General features: G+C 40.1%; 2 protein-coding genes across 4 annotated transcripts in view; one reads left to right on the top strand and one right to left on the bottom strand.

Annotated features, from left to right (window-relative positions):
• MAFF (MAF bZIP transcription factor F) overlaps positions 1–9255 on the top strand; it is a 47477-nt gene extending 38222 nt beyond the window's left edge. The window contains exons 2-3 of one of the 2 annotated variants that reach the window (XM_060777037.2): positions 3627–3705; positions 6393–9255. In XM_060777037.2, coding sequence (XP_060633020.1) covers positions 3670–3705; positions 6393–6806 — 450 coding nt within the window. In that variant the 5' untranslated portion in view covers positions 3627–3669 and the 3' untranslated portion in view covers positions 6807–9255. The remainder of the gene's footprint in view (positions 1–3626; positions 3706–6392) is intronic. The other variant, XM_060777039.2, reaches the window with a different exon arrangement.
• A 5872-nt stretch (positions 9256–15127) lies between these two features.
• Positions 15128–22510, bottom strand: part of TMEM184B (transmembrane protein 184B) — a 44009-nt gene continuing 36626 nt past the window's right edge. The window contains exons 9-11 of one of the 2 annotated variants that reach the window (XM_060777040.2): positions 21323–21517; positions 20177–20200; positions 15128–19190 (exon numbers count right to left, since the gene is read on the bottom strand). In XM_060777040.2, coding sequence (XP_060633023.2) covers positions 18949–19190; positions 20177–20200; positions 21323–21517 — 461 coding nt within the window. In that variant the 3' untranslated portion in view covers positions 15128–18948. The remainder of the gene's footprint in view (positions 19191–20176; positions 20201–21322; positions 21518–22510) is intronic. The other variant, XM_060777041.2, reaches the window with a different exon arrangement.

Here is a 22510-nt window from a genome sequence, read left to right as displayed (position 1 = left end):
GGTATAGGTCCGATCTCCCTACACAAACCTATTTATGTGTTGTATTTAATGATATGGACACAGTGCCAGCCCCAGATTTGGAGATGTTCTGGGCAGTTTCTGATGAGCATCCTTTTCTTTCAATAAGTTTACATGGCGGTGTTCCACATTCCCTCGTTAATTTCTCATGTGTCTCCGAGTGATTCTAAGTAAGGAATATTGTATATAATTAAAATAATGTTGACTTCTAAGCCCCTGGATAATAAGAGGGGGTATAGTAGGTGAAAGAAGTGGCTAATGCTGCCCTATTGGAATATGGGGTACATGTGACCCCATATCTGTAGACTCTATATCCATGGTTTCACTTTTCTACGCCCCCATAATACATTTCGCCCAGAAGTGTTTGTGCACCTGTCTAAGTCCTCTAGTGCTATTCTTTGGCAACTGTTGTGAAAATATTGTCCACGGGTTTAGTCTCCTTTGTGGAGAGAAAAAGCAGGGTATAAACAACAACAACAACAACAAATACAACAATAATAGGTATCCATGGGAGTATTGAAACATTTCCTCTGTGGATACTGGGGTCATACTGTAATTGCTCAAACCCTTTGGCAGCATACCATTCTATATTAGTATATTTGGATGTCACTGAGGCCTGCCTGGGCTTCTAGCAGCGGAAATAAATGAAAGAATCTTGTCCTTCAGTAAATCAGCTGACTCCCAAATTCCACAGATATCTGACTGAGGACAGAGCTACGTCAAAGGCCTAATAGAGAAGATATCTCTATTAGCAATTGTGCATTGCTACCCAGCGTTTGGAAGCAATGCCTTAGGAGTACTGACAGTGTTTGTAATCCATTTCTTTTCTCTTTTTTTGAGCTAACGAATAGGTGTAATGCTGTTACTTTCAGAAATAACAGGATGGATTATAATAGTTTGTAGATCAATTTGTGTTGTGATTTGATTTTTAAAAAGTTACTGGAGGATTTTTGAAATTGTTTTCTCATTTTATGCATTTGAAAGGGTTTTTAAATACCTGGAAAGGAAGGTATCGGTGACCCTGCACTATCAATAATGTTATATGCCACTCCTGGGTAGTAAACACCAAGTTACTTTTAAGTGCCATAGATACTCAAGTATAAGCCACCCCAAATATAAGCCAAAGCACCTAATTTTACCATAAAAAACTGGGAAAATAGATTGACTTGAGTATAAGCCAAGGGTGGGAAATGCAGCAACTATTGGTAAATTTCAAATAAAAATAGGTACCAATAAAATTACATTAATTGAGGCATCAGTAGGTGAAATGTTTTTGAATATTTACATAAAACTGTAATTTAGGATAGGACTGCCCAACTCTGATTAAACCATTATTCTAACCGCCTTCAGTGTAAATGTGTTTATGTATTCTGCCAATAATAATAAAGAGAGTGAAATTATAAATGTAATAATAATAATAATAATAATAATAATAGAGAAAAATAATGGAAATGTTATAATAACAGTAATAAGATAAAAACATAAATGTAATAATAACAGCAATAAAGCAAAATGATAAATGTAATAATAATTATAGAGTAAAATGATAAATGTAATAATAACAATAACAAATAGAGTAAAATAATAAATATTATTATTATAAATGTTGTTATTATTATTATTATTATTGTTATTATTATGGAGTCCCCGGTGGCGCAGTGGGTTAAACCTCTGTGCCGGAGGACTGAAGAGCAACAGGTCGCAGGTTTGAATCTGGGCAGAGGCAGATGAGCTCCCTCTATCAGCTCCAGCTCCTCATGCAGGGACATGAGAGAAGCCTCCCACAAGGATGATAAAAACATCAAAAATCATCCGGGCGTCCCCTGGGCAACATCCTTGCAGATGGCCAATTCTCTCACAACAGAAGCGACTTGCAGCTTCTCAAGTCATTCCTGACACGACCAAAAAAATTATTATTATTAATAATTATTATTATTATTATTGGTGATCGGCACACTGGGTGCAGTGCCTAAAGACCTTGGCCAGCACTTAAACACAATCGCCACTGACAAAATTACCATCTGTCAGCTGCAAAAGGCCACCTTACTGAGATCTGCACACATTATTCGCTGATACATCACACAGTCCTAGGCACTTGGGAAGTGTCCGACATGTGATCCAATATAACAGCCAGCAGAGTGATCTTGTTTGCTGTGGACTCATCTTGTTGTGTTTCAAATAATAATAAATAGAGTAAAATAATAACTGTAATAATAACAGTATTAAAGTAAAATAATAAATGTAATATTAATAATTGAGTAAAATGATAAATGTAATAATAATAATAATAATAATAATAAATATAGTAATATAATTAATGTAATAATAATAACAGTAACAACAACAGAGTAAAATAATAAATAACCTTGACTCGAGTATAAGCCAAGGGGGACTTTGTCAGCCTAAAAAAGGACTGAAAAACTAGGTTTATACTGCGGTATATTTATTTATTTTATTTTATTTATTTTGGGTCCTTCTACCCCGCCCTTCTCAACCCCCTAAGGGGGACTCAGGGCGGCTTCCAACCGGCATACGTTTGATGCCTACAATTCAACACAATAAAATACATAATAACAATAATTATAAACAGTTAAAAACATTACATTAATACAATAAAAAGCCATCCTATATACAGTAATTAATGTCTTGTATTTGCAATAACATTTCCAAGGTCTCCAGTTGCCTTGCGAGGAGATGTGAAAGGATTCTGCCTTGCTGAACACCAAATTTTCCTGGTAGCGTGAGAGTACATGAAAAGATTAAAAAGTCCCAGATTTTGATCCTGTTCCTTCTGATTTTATTTTTGAGAACCATACAAGTTTTGTTTATCCCAGAATATTTTGTGGTACAATCAAAGGCTTTTCAGGCCAATTCCGTAAGTTGGTTAATTTTATACCCGTGTAAAATTGGAAAGGGCAGGAATAGAATCGGGGACTTTGCAGCCAGTCTGGATGCACCCTTTAGTTCCCTTTTTGAGCTTATAAAAATACTGTTTTTCTTCTCTCCCTGGTCTTTCTTTATTTTTTTAAAAAATGTGGCATTTCAAAGGCACACCCGCTATAGCTGGCTCCACACTGTTCTAGTTTCCTTGCTCTCAGGAAATGTTTGCCCTTGTGCAGTTTCCGGTAGCTGTAGGGCATGTCCAGCGGAGAGATAGTAAGGGGGGAGATGAATAGCTTTTATCTTTCTATAAGCTTTTTTTTTAGAGGGGGGTGGGTGGGCAGGTAGCTGAACTTGTAGAAGAGACCACAAGCTCTTGCTGCATCACATGTTGGAATTTTTTTAAAAAATTGGGTGTTTGCTAAAAGCCAAACAAACCTAAAAGCGTGACTCATTCTGATGTTGGGTCAGTGACTATCTCTCTTGCTCAGCTGGACCAAAGCGCTGTGGAACAGTCAAGCACACCTCCACCCACACAAGGACGATTCTCTTTGCGCCTTTCTCTTTGGTGGGATGGCTCGTGGAGAATGGGACGGGAAGGGACAGACAGGGTCATAGGAGGGGATGCATTTCGTGTGGAATACATTTCCTCTTTCCCCCAGAAAATACACATATGCTAAGGGGTGAATACTGATCGCTGGTCTTTGTTTTTGTTTTGTCCTGCCCAGTTACAGGCTCTTTCCTGGACACCAGCAGGAGCAAGAGGCAAATATGTCAGCTGACAGTTTGTCAAGCAAAGCCCTAAAGGTAAGAGCTAGTCAGCCCTGAAGAACTAGCTTTGCCCAATGGATATTCCATGGGTCAACAGATTTGGGACCACGATAAAGGTTCTTTCAGAAGAGCTGTTCATCTCTGGCATAAAACATGAGCTAAACACGCACACTAGTGGGAGAAGTTGGTCGCAATCAAGACAGGCTCATGTTTCTGGAAGTCTCAGGGTACATGTACACCAGGCATGGGCAAAGTTTGATCCTCCAGATGTTTTGAACTTCAGCTCACACAATTCCTGGCCTCAGGCTTCTTCCTTTCCCCCCTCAGCCAGGAATTATGGAAGTTGAAGTCCAGGAAATGTGGGAGTTGAAGTCCAAAACACCTGGAGGACCAAAATTTGCCCATGCCTGATATACACTGTAGAATGAATGCAGGTTGAAACCATCTCAAGTGACATAGCTGCATTCTATGGAATCCTAGGATTCATAGTTTGGTGAGGCACCAGTCATCTTGGGTGAAAAAAGGCTAAAGACCCTCTAAGACTACAGTTCCTATGAGCCATGGGAGTTACAGTAGTGTCAAACTGCATTTATTCTAGATCCATCCTTAGATATCCCATTGTTTGTAGACACCTCCAAGGTAATGCAGCTGGCATGACTGCATGAAGCGCTGTTACCTTCCCGCCGGAGCAGTACTTATTGATCTACTCAAAATTACATGTTTTCGAACTGCTAGGTTGGCAGAAGCTGGGGCTAACAGCAGGAGCTCACACTGCTCCCTGGATATGAACCTGCGACCTTTTGGTCAGCAAGTTCAGCAGCTCAGCGCTTTAACCCACTGTGCCACCAAGGGCTCTGTATACAATTATTATATTGTAATATTATTAGTATTATATTGCATTACATTATAATGTTATTTATATTATATATAAATTACATTATTAAATATTATATATTATTATATTATTTATTATTACTTTCACTCACTGACTTTCATGTTTCCCTCTGCTCTGTGCTATCGCTTCCTCATTCTCTGCTCCCTCCATTTCTTATTTCACAACTGTTCTTCCTGCCTAGGTTACTGTTCACCTTTTCTTTTGCCACTCCCTTATTTTAAGAATACAAAAGCATGCTTGTATGGCTTAGATATTTTCCAATTACTGCTTTGCTGGAATAGCCGTGAACATTTGAAATTCCTGGAAAAAAAATTTTTTGAGAAAAGAAAGTTTCTAATCCTCATGGTCGCACAAGAAACAAGTTTGAAAATAGAGGCGTTGTCTGCAAAAAAAACCCCTCTAGCCAGACCGGAGCCAAAAGAGGAAGGATGTTTCTCTGCCTTCCTTGAAGTTTTAAATTGCTGCATTAGTACAAATTTGGGGGCTGAAGTAAAATTTCATTGGAAGGGCTGAATCCCTCTTGGGGAGCGATGTCTTTGTTTTGCCTCCCTTATATCTGCACCTGTGCTGGTTAGGGGTGCAGAGGAGTTCCTTCTCATTCTGAAATAGCTGGGATCAGAGGGGGAAAGTACAGATTCAGTGTGATTTCCCCCCCTTAAAGACAATTCAGCAACATTTAATGAAATGCAAGAACTATAATGTTGGTAGAATCAATGTGGTCAGATACAGTAACACCCTTTCATGCATAGTTACAGGGCTTATTTTACTTTAGAAGTGCCAATTTACACCAGTTTTCCACTAATGGTCCACAAGAACGAAAATATGGTCCGTGGCCTCACCATTACTACACTGTTGCCTCAAAACCACATGGCAATGAGAGCAACTGGTCTCACGAAACCATCTTATAGTGCCGAGGCAACAGGGATGTTGGGAGGGGAGAGGCTGACTTCCCACAAAAGATTACAATTACCACATCAGCTCTAGATTATTAAATATCATTTTCTGTGGGTGAGCAGATGGCAACTACTGGATGGCATATGTTCTGTATCAGAAACTAGAGCTGGTGTGGTTTGTCCAGTGCAATTTTCTGAATTAGCACTCCAAATAACCAAACCAAATCTAAAGTTGACCAAAAACTGATTTGTAACCCTTTTGGTACTAATGTTGGAGAGTGGTCCCTAGTCAAAGTGATCCCTGGTCAAAAAAAAAAAAAAAAAAAAAAAGATAGGGAACCACTGTTCTAGGTTGATTTTAACTGATTTAAATTGGTTTTTTTTAAAAAAAATCACATTTTAGTCTCATTGAAGTAAATTGGCTGAGTTGGTGATATCTACGTTAACGCCGAATTTCCATTAGAACTGAATTGTGATAAGCGTAAAGTCATATACATACCTGCTCATATATTAGGTGCATTTTGGTTTACTCCTAGGGAAGTTGATATGAGATGTCAGCTTTAGTCTGGATCTAACCCTTCAAATCTATTTATAAATAGATTTGAAGGGCTAGTAGTAGTTGATTTATGCAACTAATAGTAGTTGCATAAATCAACTACTTTTGGAAGCCTAAATTATTCAGTCTTTGGATGCTGTTAAACATCTAACAATTTGTAAGATATAATGGACAACTAGCGTAATTATGCATTTTATAAGCCACGAGTTTGTCGCAGAATTTGGGTTCTTTGGTGCAAAAAATTACCAGATTTGTTCAGCCTTTCCCTAGGCCTCTTTTTTCCTGAGCTGTTTTCCAGGGGCTGTTTTCCTTTTCTTGCATTCTCTCCAAGCTCTTCCTTCCTGCAGTACTCACAGTCTCGGCTTCTTCCCTTATCTAGATCAAACGGGAGATGGGAGAGAACACGCCGCACCTCTCCGACGAAGAGCTAATGGGTTTGTCAGTGCGGGAGCTCAACCACCACCTGCGAGGCCTCTCCAAGGAGGAGGTGGCGCGGTTGAAGCAACGCCGGCGCACGCTGAAGAACCGAGGCTATGCAGCCAGCTGCCGGGTCAAGCGAGTGTGTCAGAAGGAAGAGCTGCAGAAGCAGAAGACGGAGTTGGAAAGGGAAGTCGATAAGCTAGCGCGTGAGAATGCCGCCATGCGCCTGGAGCTGGATGCCCTCCGTGGCAAGTACGAGGCGCTGCAGGGCTTTGCCCGCACGGTCACCGCTCACGGCGCTACCGCCAAGGTGGCTACTGCCAGCGTCATTACTATTGTCAAATCCGGCTCCAACCAGGCCACATACTCCTAGTGTCTACAAGCCAGGTCGCGAACTGAGTCCTGTTGCCATGCCTCTGCCCAGCTCTCACCTAGAACGGCTGTAGATGCACTGGTTCCCTCCTCCTTTCTTCTGCCGTCGGAAAGAGACAGAATCGACTTGAAGACAAAATTCCTGGATATTTAACTTCCCCCTCTGCCCACCATGTTCATGGCAGAGGGTGGGAAAGTGGTGTCTGAATTGTGTAATTTAACCTGTTAATGTTACCTGTTGATTGGAATGCAGTGGCCAGTTTTTTTGTCCTCCCCCCTCCTCAGAAAAAAAACCTATTTCTATCTTCCATGTTATATTTGTCAGGGTTTATTCTCTTGCTCCTTCGGCACACTTTAAGTTAAGTTAATGTAGTAGGATGTGCTTTGAGAGGACCCTTGGTTGCAAGGGTAGTGAAAGGGAAAGAATCTCCCTGTGAGGAAGTGAAAGGGATGCAAAAGTCAACAGGAGCTGGGGGGATATACTATCCTTTTAAGAGGTCAACAGAAACTAGCTCAATTTCCCCAACGGTCCTGCTGTGACACAGCCCAATGTGTGCCAATGTTGCAGGCTCTGCCTTTCCTTATGCTTTCCAATCACTGTGCTCGCCTTGGCTCAGAAACCCATGATTTCTTCTATGTGGAACTGGAGTTGTTTGGCCCCTCTGACGCTCCTGTCCTGCTGTTAGGCTTTCAATAAGCAACTGGTTTGACTCCTGTGTGAACTGAATGCTGGGCTAGATTGACCTTCAGATTGATCCAGTTTATATTTTACCTTCATATAAACTGAACTGTTCACATGAGCAAACTCCTGCCATGCTGTGCTGTTGATGAGTGAGCATCCTTAACAGCAACAAAAGAAAGGGGAAATTAGTTGTAGGAAGAGGCGAGAAAGGGAATTATTGCTATGTGGTCATAAGGGTGGTGAGAGGAAAGGGTTATGGATGTGCATGCCAAGACAAGATGACAGTTGCTGTCATCCTGTCTGATGACAATGATAAAACACTGCACAACACCATGATTAGAAGGGACAATTGTTGTCTGCCGAAGTGTGTATGCATCATCTTAGTTTGTGTACACTTTTATTTTTAACAGTGTTGTTAAACTGAGGTTACAAGTTCTTTGGCATGGAATGGGAACAGCTTTCTAAAGAGGGAAAAGAATGTGGAGAAAGTATAGAGAGGAGAGGAGAGGCAGGATAAGGATGGATCAAGCAAGTGAGACTGGTGGAGAGAGGATGGGCAGCTGGATTGTGTCTGAAATTTTAAGGAAGCCTTTTCAGTTCTAATATGGGTAGTTTGTGGGATGAGCAGTAGCCGTGGTCGTCTTTCATGCAGTTTTACAGTATTCATATAATACGTAATATGGCAATGAGTAAGGTAGATAAAGGTAATAGTTTCCCCCTGACATTAAGTCCAGTTGTACCCAACTCTGGGGATTGATGCTCATCTCAATTTCTAAGAGCCAGCATTGTCCGTAGACACCTCCAAGGTCATGTGGCCGGCATGACTGCATGGAGCGTCGTTGCCTTCCCACCAGAGCGGGAACAACAAAAAGAACAATTTCTCCAATCAGAAAAAAATTCAGTCTAGTAGGAAAGTGTTAATTAACTTAGATCAACGTATATGAAAATAAATTGTTTCTGATATTAAAAATTATGTTCCATCTGCCATCAGGTTTGAAATTGTGCCTACCATTTTGGTCCCAGCAGGGATCGTAAGGAAAGGAAGAACATCTGCTGAGGGAGATTGGCACACACACCTCTTGGATAATATTAAGAGGTTGCAGCGACTGTGTCGGGAATGGTTTGTGTGCAGGTTGCCCCTGAACAAATAGGAATGAGGGAGGATAGACTGTAATTATAGATGGGTCTTGGAGATACCTTCTGCTCTTACATGTTTATGCTAACATATGAACCAGTGAGTATTTGTGGGCAGTCACTTCCAGGCATGTGCCACAGTGACTTCTTCAAGTGACAAATGATTAACCCTCTTAATTTTTTTAGACATATGGTTGGGTTCACCCATCCTGCAGCTTACCACGACAACCACCCCTGTGATGGAATCAGCTTTTAAACCAGTGTTGTCCGTCCGTCTGTCCGTCCCCCCTCCCTCTCCCACTCTTTGATGATTCTTATGGGGGAGGGTCCCATCCCTCCGCATTTCCCACCCTTGTTTCTCCTTGTTCCTACCCTGTGACTTATTTATTGCACGAATATAAGTTATTTTCACGTCCTTTATGCCATTCCGCCTTGTGGCACGGCCAGGATGTTGGTACAGAGCCGTACTTTATATTTTATATATGCAAATCACATTTTATCTTCTATAGAGCAAGAAAAAAAGTACTTATTTATTTTCTGACTTACAGTAAGTGTCCTGCAAGACTCCTCTGTATTTTGTAGACTTTACAAATAAAGCCAGATTTTTTTTCCAAAATGGAAAAGCTGAAAACAAGTGGTTTGTCCTTTTATTGTACTCTTTTCAAGCCAGTGAAATGTGCAAAGCTAAAGATCTATCAGCCAATATGAGGGATTGTTCAGGGAAAGGGGTGAACTTGCTGTTGCTGCTACTGACTGCAGCTCTGTCTCAACTGCAGAGATGAAAAATTAACTTGGAAAAAATGCTGAAGCATGATCAAACCAATGACAAATATTAGTCCTTTCGGTTCAAATGGGGAACAGCTTGAGCACACCATTATCTGTGGAAATCAAGAGAATGCTGAAATCTTAGGTTATTCTTAAAGGTTAATTTACAAAAAAAAGTAGGCCACTGACCAAGTTCCAGTGAGCAATTCCGTCAAAGTAAACATTGAATTCAGTGATTAAAATTCAGAACTGTGGTTTACAAGACTCTTACAAAAGATTAAATCCATGGTAACATGGAAAAAATGTAATTTAGGCTTGATACAGACTGTTTGGCTTTGATTCCTGTTTGTGCTTCTTATCAGCACATACATCTCATTTTCTTTCTCTGCTGATTACACTGCAAACTATCGGAGGTCACATAGTTCAGTGTTAGGGCACATGCTTTGCATGTTGAATTCCTAGCATCCCCAGGTAGATCTCAGGCACATTCTCATTTAAAATGTCTTAGCTGTCAATGGAGATAACAACTGAGACAGACAAACCAAAGATCTGACTTCATATAAAAAATACTAACTTGAAGCAACTTTAGGGTTTTTTCAAAAAGTGGTACATTAAGCTAATGTTCAGCAATTTTAGTTTCTAATATACCTCACAACCTCTGAGGATGCCTGTCATAGATGTGGGCGAAACATCAGGAGAGAATGCTTCTGGAACAAGGCCATACAGCCCAGAAAACTCAGAGCAACCCAGTGATTCCGGCCATGAAAGCCTTCGACAACACCATTTTAGTACTTGCTTGTAACCTATCTTGTGTTGGTTATTCAGCAATGGGCAATTAGCAGATTTTGGAAATATTACTTTTTTGGACTACAGATTCCACCCAGAATAGCATTGGTGGATTTTGGGAGTGGTAGTTCCAAAAGGTTACATTTCTGATTTCTCCTAGACACAGGACACTTTCAGTACACTGAAAAAAATGTGTGCATAGTAATGCGTATGAGTTTTATGAAATATGAACTAGGCCACAGTGCACAAAATCAGCATTAAAAACTTGAGGCAAAGTATTTTACACCCGAGATGAGGAAACTTTCCCTCAATTGGTAGTGAACTATCCTCATCATATTTCACAATTGGCTAGGTAGGTTAAGGCTGATAGGAATTGGAATTCAACATAATCTAGAGGTCCATTGCCTTTATTTATGCCGTTCAAATCCTCTCTGCAATTTGCACATATTATTTAAATTGTGTGTCTGCAGACCTTGGAGGATCTTTCCCCAAAGGAAGAGTGGCTGAATGTAATGATTTTGGAATTGTTTCCAACTTGTAAATATACGTAGTTTCACAGACTGAACACAAAGTCAGCAATGTGGAAGAAGACTAATGAAGACTAAACTGTTTATGGATTCTGGTATTATGTTGTTTGACTTTGAACAAAACCGCAATGGCAGCCTCTCGCCACATCTAACCAGCACACCAGCAAAATACAAACAACCGCTGCCATTTCCACAAGTGGAAGTGTTTTCTATTTGGATTATAGAAAGCACTTTAAATGGAGACTCTGGCATAAAAAGTGGTGTAAATGTGTAATGTGTGCCAGAGAAAAGCTATGCTAAAAATGAAAGGCACACTGAGCAGGACAGCTGAAGCAAGCATGTGAAAAAATCCCAGGAATGTTACCTGGAGGTCAAAAAGTTTGGCAAGTGGCCTCACCCATTCCACATTCCACAACATTGCCATCACTGTGAAACAAGGATCCTCTTCATATACACGAGAAAACAAGCAAATACCCACGTTAGCAGGAGGGGATCCAGAGGGGAAATTGGGTAGCAATCAGCAGTGCAAACTTTGCAAGTTTACTTGGTCCATTCAGGTGTTTCTCGGAACCCACAATTGGGCTTCACCTTGAACTTGGGATTGTCCAGATGAGACATTATACTTTCTTTCTCGAAGGAACACTAGGCCTGATTAATGCACTGCCTTGAGAAGGATGCTTACCGCCTCCACTCAACATGTATATTCTATGTTCTGCTTATGTGGTTGGCTCAGGATGTGTTTATTCAACAATAAAATAGAAATAGTGTGAAAACTAGGTCTTAAATGCTAAGTGCTGGGTAATGATTTTGAATCCTTGCTCAGTCATGGAACGTCACTGGATAGCCACATTCTTGATGTGAGAGGAATACAATGGCAAGCCCCCTCTGATCCTGTCTTACCAAGAAAAACCCATGATATGATTGCCTCAAGGTCACCATTAGTTGGAAGTAACTTGAAGGCATACGACAACAAAATATGTCTCTCTAGATCAGTCGTTCTCAACCTGTGGGTCCCCAGATGTTTTGGTCTACAACTCTCAGAAATCCCAACCAGTTTACCAGCTGTTAAGATTTTCTGGGAGTTGAAAGCCAAAATATCTGGGGACCCACAGGTTGAAAACCACTACTCTAGTTGTTATTGGAATTGCAGCACCTACCAACCACACCAAATAGCTTAGACTGAAAGTATGTGCTCCAACATCTCAAAGACTGTGTTCCTACCCTTGTTATAAGCCAGGGTTGAAAATTGCACAGCCTTCCAGGTACTGCAACTCCTATCAGTCTAGGCAGCACAGCTAAAGGTGAGGAATAGTGTAATGGATTTGGCTCAGTCCCAGGGCAGGGGAAAAGGGTTAATGTGTTCTGACCATGACATGAGGGTCTACACAGCATGAACAGTCCAACATGTTCATGATCACCCATTAGATGCCCAGAGAAACACACATTTTCAAGATTTTCTGCAGAGCCTAGTTAGTTCCCTTTCTACAGTTCCGGTACAGACTATGTGACAGATGAGACTAGTTGGCGTGTCTCCATCCAGATTAGCATTCTTTAAGGAACAAAGAGCAAAAGGTGAGTCATCTCCACCCATCATGTGTACCTTCATCCCAGCGCATTAAAACACACAAACCAACTGGGCATCTACTGTCTAGTGTCGCATTGTTGCAAGGTTTGTCCTCTGGCATCAACACTGATCAATAGGTCTAAAATGCTAAAACGTGAAAGCAAGAATGTAGTGTTGGAAGGGAAGCTGGAGGTAATCTTGACCAATTCATAGCAGCATTTAGCCTTGGACTCTCAAATGTTATCAATCTGCTGCTGTCTGTTTTGGATATTACCACTTACTGATTATGTATGACTTTGATGCTGTGTAGTTTCTTAAAGTCTTCATGTGAAATTCCAAGGTCATTACATTTAAAAATGATGGGAGGCATATAGCAGTAAAAATGATCCATGATTTAGTTTGGACTCATTCCAGATAGGAATCAGCAACTTTGTCTCAGAACTTCTGTACTGCTGAATATTCACACAAGGAATTGAAGTAAAAAGAAATAGGACCACAGCACTGCCAACAATACTGACTGTACTTTGAATGCCTTAACTCAAAACCCTGAGGGATTAATTCAATTTCATATAAATTCGGGGGGGGGGGGGGGGCATTTTGCAGTAGGGAACAAGGCAAAAGGGAGGAATAAATATACCAGAATATGTAAGCTTGCAGCTCTTACCACCTGCAAGTAAAGCCTAGGAAAGACTTTAATTTTTTTTAAGTGGGGAAAATACTGTACAAAAATTGGGAGCCCACCAAACAAATGTGTAACAGAGAAAGGGATGTAGATATCTAAGAGACTTCAGAGGGTCATGCCAGGCAGCAGGAGAGTAAGATTTGGATCCAGAGATTGAGGTTTACCACTTTTGTCTTATCTAACGTTTTCCAGGGGTAAAGTACCACCTGTTGCGAAATCTCCATTGCACTTCCTTTACATTAAGATGTGTTTCAGAGCAGCTTTTACGAAGCATAGAGCATGTTTCTGCAGAGCTGTTTGTGTCGGTACTGCAATACTTCGATCTAAACCAAGTTGAATCTCATTTTTTTGTGATATTTACCACCAATTTTTAAAAATCCAGAAAGCACTTTGAAACAGCATTTACATTTGTATCTTCCTCCAGCCTGTAGTACTAGAGCACAAGCCAGCCACTGACATCAGGCTCTTAGGGAAGTGAAAGTGAAGTCTCACTATTAGCTGGCAGTCTCTAGAAATAGTTATCCTTCTAGGGACATGGGGAAGTGTATATAAAGTAATTTCATTCACTGATATTGTGTGGGAAGGGAAAGTGAACCAGACCATAAGAAGGTCAGGAGATTAAGAGACAGGGCCCCATGTTAAGGGGTTGACCACAAAGGCAAGAGGTGGGCCTGTCTTCCCGGCAACAAGGTGGGAGGTGGGGAGCAGAAAGTCAAGTGTACCAGAAGTTCCCTAAGCCAGCAGAGAAAAGAAATGGGTTGCACCAGGGCTTTCTGCTTAGCAAAGCTCTCTTAGAAAATATGAAGGAAAATTGATACTTTGGTTGCAACTGCCTAAATGAATCCGAAAGGCTAGGGGTGGCTTCCTGGCTGTTCTCAGAATCAGAGGAAGTACTGAAATGAACAGGAGAAATAGAACATGGATGTTGCTGTGTGGCTTCAGGTCATTTCCTACCTATGGCAACCCTATAGTGAACGTATCAGAGAGTTTTCTTGGTAAGATTAGTTCAGATGTTTGCCATTGCTTTCCTTTTGAGGCTGAGAAAATGAGACTTGTGCAAGGTTGTCCAACTGGTTTCAGGGCCAAGCAGAGATTTAATCCATGGTCTCCAGTGGTAGTCCAATTCTCAATCATCAATGCCACACTAGGTCTTCTACATCCTAGTTAGAACCTGGATGGGACACTACCAACAAAGACCAATGCTGTTGGCTTTATTTAGAAAGAATTGGCAAACCCACTTCAGAGTATTCCTTGCCCAAGAAAACACTAGGAAATTCATGGGTCACCATAACTCTACAGGCGACTTAAAGACATATTTACATAGATCCTCCCCATCCTTCAGAGGTCTTCATTCACTGGTTGGGGTAAGAATACTCTTAAGTGTTCCAGAGACTGGATTGGGTCATTTCCATCCCCCTAATACAGAACTTTCTGGACATTTCATGCTAGTGACACACCTTTTAGACATGCACAGTAAATTTTGCGACACTAGCAAATCAAAGGTGAAACCAACCCCTTATAACAGATATATAACTTATCACAATGAAATGTATGGGGACACAACCTATCTCATGAAAACCTTTCGTTCATAATTTTAAAAATATAGGACTCAATGTTTATTTCACAAACTCAAGAGGCTTTTGGTTACATTCACATGACACACTTGCACACTGCAGCTGACACACTAATGTGTTATGACACATTTTGGAAAGCTCTGTTCTAACATATGGGAACAGTACAGTGGGCTATCTGTTTTATGAGGAATGTCTGTCTTGAGTGACAGCACAGGCATGTAAGAACATATGAAAGTTCAAAAGGTTTGGGGGATTAGAAAGGAGAACCACCTTAGCGTGGAAAATGAATTTGAGTGAGTAAGGGTAACCCGTTTTTGTTGGCCTCTTTGATGCCATCATTAACTTGCTTCATGTCAAAATATATAAATTGATCTTGTAGTACCTTTGAGGCTGAAAGAAAACCAAAAACTCAATCGACACCATCAAATGCAGTGTACTTCATCAGATGAAACAGACCTGGGTTTATGGAACCTTATACTAAAACCTTATTCTCCTCAGTCTCAAAGGTGCTACAAGATCCTTTTGTATCCCGATATTATTGATAATCAGAAGATATGTGGAAGAGGAAAAACGACAAGACATATTAAAAATCAGCAGTCAGAGACATGTTAAGTAAATCTATTTTATCTCTATATTTAATTTGCCATATCTTTTGTTTCTGCAAAGCAGTATAACATCACAAAAACCAAAACAGAGACAACACCTTGTCTCTGAGCTCACATCAGTTATTACGTGATAGGTACAAAACTAGGTAACTCTGTCTTATCATACAGGATATTTATTTTTCCAGTCATTTATATACAAATATCTAAACTACATGGAAAAAAGAGTGAAAATAAAATCCTAGGGGGTATATTACATGGTGGACAGGGGGAACCAAGGAAGAGGGGGAAAGAGAGGGTGAGGAAGAAAACAATTCTAATGGGATTAGTGCATATGCATGTATATTTAATTATCAGCCTCTGAGAAGCTCTAATTGGAATGCATGATCATTGCTACACTCAGGGTCAAGCTCTTTGGATCTATCCCTTTTCTGCCTTGAGAGACAGCGAAACATCCCCACGGCACACAAACCACCTTTGTTCTGCTGTGTTCGTTTTAAAAAAATAATCTCAAGGTCTTTTGCTATAACTGGTCTCTGTATTTGATTTGATGGGGTTGTACTGGCTTGAACCCATTACTTATAGGAAAGTTCAAGAATAAAACAGCTCATAATGCACAATATATATATATTTATATGTGGAATACATAAAAATAATTAAAATACAGAACTCTTTGCAACACTGAAATGCCATCTAAGTCAGCAGCAGACTCCAGCCACGTATTCACCCATCCCAAACAAAAAGGGGGTTCACACTGAACACGCATCAGAAGTAAAACATAACAGTGTATCAGATATAGTTGGGAAGCAGAAAGAAGATAAAAGAGTTATAAACAGCCCCATAAAAACAGTTATGAGTAAATGAAGCAATGAATGGAGGAATGTCTCCTTATCCTATTCCAAAACTAGAAAAAGGAATTTGAAAAAAATAAAGGTTATTTTGAAGTATTATTTGAAATGTATACCTGCTTAATGAGGCTGTGTTGTACTATTTCACAAAAAGGTTTCTAGCTCTGGCACAAAATAACAACTATCTTTTCCCAAAAGTGCAGGGATCTGGTCTTTCATCCAGGAATAGGAAATCTTGCAACCCTATAGATGCTGCTGGACTGCAACTCCTAGCATCCCTGATCAATGTCTATGCTAGCTAAGGATACTAGGAGTTCAGCAACAAAGAATCACAGGATTAGAAGAGACCACAATGGTCATTCAGTCCAACCCCCTGGCATACAATCAAAGAAAGGCTACATGATTTTCAGCCCTGCTTTAACCACTCTGGACCAAAACTATACAGCTTCAAAAATGTAGCAAGGTCTTTTTAGGGGGAAAAGTCTATTGCAGTTTAATGCAGCTACAGCTAATGCAAGAAGGAAAGCTTGGGATTTCCTGGCAGAGCTTCATGCACACTTCAGCAGCAGTTGCGCACATTACTGCTTGATTTGCTACCACTTAATGATTAGCATGCCAGTTATAAGCTGGCAACACATTGGGGGCTTGGTGCTTGTTTTAAAAGCAGCATCAAGATTTTTGAAGCAACTCAGTATACATCAGTGGAACTGGAAAAAGGGATGTTTTTTTAAAAAACGGTATACAGCAACACATTACTATTAAATCTCTCTTCTACTTCCTTAATCCCCTGAGCTGTCAACCCCTCTGGCTATTTTGAGCAGGAAATATGAATGGAACTGTTGTGCTCCACCATCCCACCTCCCACCCAGTTTCAACTGGAACAAATGAAGTGCTAACCACAGTGGCAGCACAAGCAATGCTCCAGGAAGCATAGCCACAAGTCTCAGCAAACCTGCCTAGCCCTACACAAACATGCTCTTGCCCAATTGAGTGCAACTTGGACAAAGGCTGCTGTTCTAGCCCCTGAGATCTGCATTTGGCCATGATGTAGGGTATGTGAATGTAAGTGAAAATAGTAAGGCACAGAGAAAAGGGATCCTCAAAGAAATCAAACCCCAGAGATTATCACTTCTAAACTCTCCACAGAAGAAGGGGTTAAAAGTATCATAAGCGAGCAGGCGCCCAATGACCACAAAAAGGTGTGGGAGACACATAGCAGCTTAGAAAAGTACTAGCATTACCGGCAGCAGATGAGGAACAGGAATTGAGAGAGGTGTCTGGGAAGGAAGAGGTCTAATGCTATTCCCCTTTTTTGAGGGCAGTGTTAATACAGGCACAATTAACCACAACAGCAGCAGAGAAGTGCAATACACTTCAATTAATTCTATTGAATTTCCAACTTCAAATTATCAACATGCCAAAATGGCCAGTAAAGCCAATGACTGGTGGGATTTTCTACTTAGAAAGACAACCTTTCATAGAATTCAGGGGACAGGACGAAAGAAAACCAACATATATGTGCTTCTCAATCATTTGGCCTATAGATAATGCAACTGCAAAATAATACCTGTGCATAACTTAATATGGTTAAATGGGCCCAGAACAGGAGATGAAGAAAAGAGGGAATATTCACCATCCCTGGCAAACTATTCCACTGGCACTTAAAATTAACTAGTAAGAAAAATAAAACATTGACATCAGTAATGTGTACTGATGTGCAGCTTCCAATGGATGTTCTTGAATTGAAAACACAAGAATGCACAGAAAAACAAACATTTTAGTATCAGTTTGTGTAGAATACAAATGAAGATTTAAAGAATCATGAAGTACTTCCAGAATTTAGAAATAAACATGTGTTCATAAATATACATGACATAACTAGCAACTGGGATCCATGTACAGAAGCAGATTTCTACATGTGGATTTTATTGCTGGATAAGAAACCATGGGTGCAGATAAGATGCACATCTAAAGGGGAATTATCCAGTGTGGCATTCACTCTAAGTGGATAGATAAGATGTAAATTTTAATCCACCTGAGAGCTTGACTGGAATAGGAATGAATCCTCCTTCAGCATTTTGAGCAAACCCCTCTCTACACGATACCCATTCTCAAATATGGTTTCCTCTACTTATGGAGCAAATCATTTTCTTCATGAAATGACTAGTATTGTTTTGAAACTTCGGGTAGGAAACCTAGCACAGAATCCAACCTTCACCTCAAGAAAAAATGATTTCAAATCTGCTCCTCTTTTCAATCTAGAAGTTGCTCTTCACCATTCCCTGGTGATCTACTTCCCTTCTTCTAAAACAGATTCTTGCTCTTCTCTGAAGCATTGAATCCTAATCACTAGCAGAAGCAGATCACATATGTGACCACAGCACCATGAGATACAACAAAGGGGATTCTAGTCAGAATGCAGAGCTGGTCACAATTAATACAGAGACAACAGTTAGGGATGGAGTTCAACCTATAACCAAAATAACTATTTAGACATAGCTATAAGGAAATATAATTTTGGAGTGTAGTAGGGAAAAGTGATTTCTGTTGCTGATATTATCAGCCAGTCACATTCTAGAAAGCTTTGCAAATGGTTAAATATAGTCACATTTCTTTCAATTGTCTTGCCTGACTCCTTCTACCACCAGTCTCCCCCCCGCCTTAAATATTGTGGTGGTGGTGGGGGGGGGGGGAACCACCTAGAAAGTATATTCTACACCTTCAGGATCTCCGTTCTGCTGTAATGCCTGGTGGAGAATGTTCTTATTCATGTGAAGCCTGTAGGGAAGACTCTAGGAAAAGGCAGTTCAAACCACCCGCACGGACCCACTCAAAATAGTCCCAGCTCAAAACTGGCAACAGGAAGTACCCATTCGTGAGTTGAGCACCATTTTTTTTTTCAAAAAAGGGATATGACCTGCACTTCTCACTCAATAAATGAAGGGAAATTTTCAGGCTATGGCATGATCCATTGCCACCTTAGAACTCATCATCTGAGCTAAGGAGCAGTGTCTTCTCGTGGTCACGGGCACCGGAGCTGCTATGGGAGCGTGAAATGATGTGTCCGCCGTTACGCCAAGGCGGCCCATGTTCTAGGGTCGACTGCTGAGTGTATTGCTGGTAGGCTGGGGAGAAGTTGTGGATCGCATCCTGCACAATGTCATGGGGATTCATGGTCTCTTTAAGGCTGCTAGAAATGCTCTTCATGGGGGCACAGCGACCTGGGGAAAAGAAAGCACAGTAGGAATTACAGAGAGTAGAAATCTGCTTTTGTCTCACTTAGATGTTTCTTAACTTTGGGCAGAAACCCACCTTCAGTACCACTTGTTAGCAGTGGCAAGCTGAGAAGATCAATAATTAGCTGGGCATGAATTTTAGCAACTTAAGAAGAGCTGGTAACCATACACTAGAAGGGTCCAAATGCAAATTGGGTGGCACAAAATCCTCACAATCATTGTGAAGTAGCATAAGATCACAACTTAGATTTCAACTATTATTTTAAAAAGTTATAAAAGAGAAAGGTGCTAGGAAATGCATTCAGAAAATATATTTGGTACTGACAGGTCCAAGGCAGAAGTAAGAGAAAAATAAGAGACAGAAAAGGAAAGGAGGAAAGAAGTCAATAACAGAAAGTACACCTTGAGGAAGGGGAAGCAAAGCTGCTGAAAAACTTTGCTATATACACCACATACGACTGCTTACAGCATGCAATCCAACCAAAATGACTAGATTGCTCTACATTCACTTTACATTTAAATAAATCCCATTTCTATGTGGGTTTTTTTTAAAGAAAGGTATGGCTATGCTGAAGATTGAAGGCAATTTCAAGAAATGTATGCTCAATAAAAACAGCTCCTCACACCAAATACAATGAAATTGTAAAGAGTATTAAATGTATTACGAGGCAGTAAGTGAAAGAAGCCAAATACATGTACAACAGACATCCTTGAGTGAAACTACATTTTTCTTTCATGTTTTCATCAAAGCAAGCTTACTGCTGAAAAAGCAAGTCTCTTTCACCTCTCTCTTTGGTTGTCAGAGCTGTTGAGGCAAAAATCTCAAGGAAACCTCCCACTGTATTCATGTTTTCCCCAAAGTACACCTGCATATACTTGTTACACATAACAACGGGCAGCACGTGACTTATCTACCCAGTGCATGGTGGAAAATAAGAAAAGAAACAAATGCAGAGAGAGTTGGCACCTACCATATGGCCCATAGGATGGAACAGCTGCACCAGACACCAAAGCCCAAAGCAAGTGAAAAAGGAGTGAAGGAAACAAAAACAAGAGAGAAAGATATAGGAAACAGCAGTTTGAAAAGGCAAGTTAGAGTTTTCCACCAAGACATTATTACAATAGTTAATTTGCTAGCATTAGCTATTAAATACAAGATTTTACAGAAGGCTGAAATATCCTACAGGTTGAACATCTTTTATCCAGAATTCTGAAACCAAAATACTACAAAATTGTCCACATGGGTGGCTGAGATAAAACGCTTTTTCTTTCTCATGATTCAATGTACACAAATTTGGTTTCCTGCACAAAATTATTAAAAATATATCATTAAATTACCTCCAGGATATGAATATATGAAATACAAATGAATTTTGCATTAAGACTTGAGTACCATCTCCAAGATATTTCATTATATATGTATGTTCATATACAGGTATTCCAAAATCCAAAACACCTCTCTTCCCAAGCATTTTGGATAAAGGATATTCAAGTTGTACAGAGTTATCCATCCCTCGCAATCTCAAAAAAAAGGGGGGATTCCTTAGTCAACCTGTGCATCTCAGCTCTGCTGTTCTCTAGGCAACAAGACAAACAGAATCTATATAATGGACTTTGATCACTATGTTCAAGAGCTTGGCTCTGATCCCAGTTTTTAGTAACAAGCGAAGGGAAAGTAGAAATGTCTTTCCTTTCTTCACTTGTCAAATGCTGTATATGTCACTCTGAAGATAAATTTTGTTGTTGTTCTCTTACCTCAATCCCACCCACTAGTCTTTCCATATCAAGACTTCTGCTCTCATTTTTCATAGACCCAAGGTAAAAAAGAAAATGATGTTTATTTCCCAATGTGAGCTTTATAATCTATAGAAGGGACTGTTTGTATAGGTATATAGAAAGCAGATCTGGGGAGACTCATAAGCGTAATCCCCTTAATCCAACAGCAGACTGCATTTCAAGAGAAAATGAAAACTAGATTATATAACAGATCTGTATGCAAATGTGAAAAAAATAAAATTAGTGTTAAAATGCCTATGTAGCGAATTTAGAGGTGAATAAATTCCACTATATTAACATCCCCTTCTCATTCAAGACTCAAAACTGAGCTTCCTCCATACCTTGTGCATCAAGACGTTTGTCTGCATAGACCTTATAAGTGAATGCATGGCGTAGAGCAATTGCTGCAACGAACATTTCCACACAAATAATGAAGTCCTGGTAGCCAGCTGCTACAGTTCCTTCACCCACAGATACACTGGCAGAGTCGATCTTAGGAATGGCACCACACTTCTCCAGAATGGCCAGCAACATCCCTGAATTGTAAAAATTGAGAGAGATCTCAGTTCTATAGCACAGCAACCGGTCCAGAATCCATAGGTGATTCTGAATTTGTTGTCACTTCCTTTTCTTAATCTATTTGCTGTTGCAATGTTTTTCATTATTCCCAGATTTTGATATATTAATTTCCTATCAATTTGGTGGTCCAACTAAGGTGTAACAGGATGGTCAAATACATCACAGAAAGCAATTATTCCTGTTGGGCATGACACAGAACAGGCAAACATTACAACAGGAAAGCTAGTTTCCCCTAAAACTTTTTTGGCGATCTGACTAATATGGCTCATGAACACCAACCAGACTGGATTTGGTTACTGTATTTGGGTTGGGAGCCAAGTCCTTTCCATAGGCTGCACCCATGTACACTGGAAATGATATAATGTCACTTACGGTGGCCATTTCCCACATTTTCTGGTTTGTTAGTGGTGGGGGGCTTGCCTTTTGGAAGTATTGGGAGCTTTGGGGTTGAAGGAGTATCTATAATCATGGGTGGTTTGCGGACATGTGCTGTTGAAAAATCACATGGAAATTTGCCTGTGATTTTGTTTATTCGCCTGCAATTTTGTTTTAAAAATGAGGCATATTTAAGAGGCATTGAGGAGGTTTCTGGAGGATCTTGGGGGCCTGCAAAATGGGAGCTCAATGGATCCTGTGACTCATAGGTCATACTTTCCTCATCCTGGAACTAGAACCACCACTGGTTGATTCCACTGAGGTAGTGATACAATATAGATGTTGCAATGATACACAACACTTTTTCAAACAACAGAAACATGCCATGTTCACTCACATGTGTGTTGTTAACAACAATAAAAAGCAGAAACTATAAAAAGATGTGGTTTATATTTCTAAAAAATGTAACAAAATTTCATAGTTGTCATCCTGATCAAGAGAAATAACAGAAAACAAAAGTGTTCCTGAAATCTCCCATCATCAGATTTGATGAGTTATATTATTAGAATGAAGTG

This window comes from Anolis sagrei, chromosome 5 (genome assembly GCF_037176765.1).
Source record: "Anolis sagrei isolate rAnoSag1 chromosome 5, rAnoSag1.mat, whole genome shotgun sequence".
Classification (NCBI taxonomy): Eukaryota; Metazoa; Chordata; class Lepidosauria; order Squamata; family Dactyloidae; genus Anolis; species Anolis sagrei.
The sequence above is the reverse complement of the archived record's forward strand: the minus strand, read 5'-3'. Positions and strand labels throughout refer to the sequence as shown.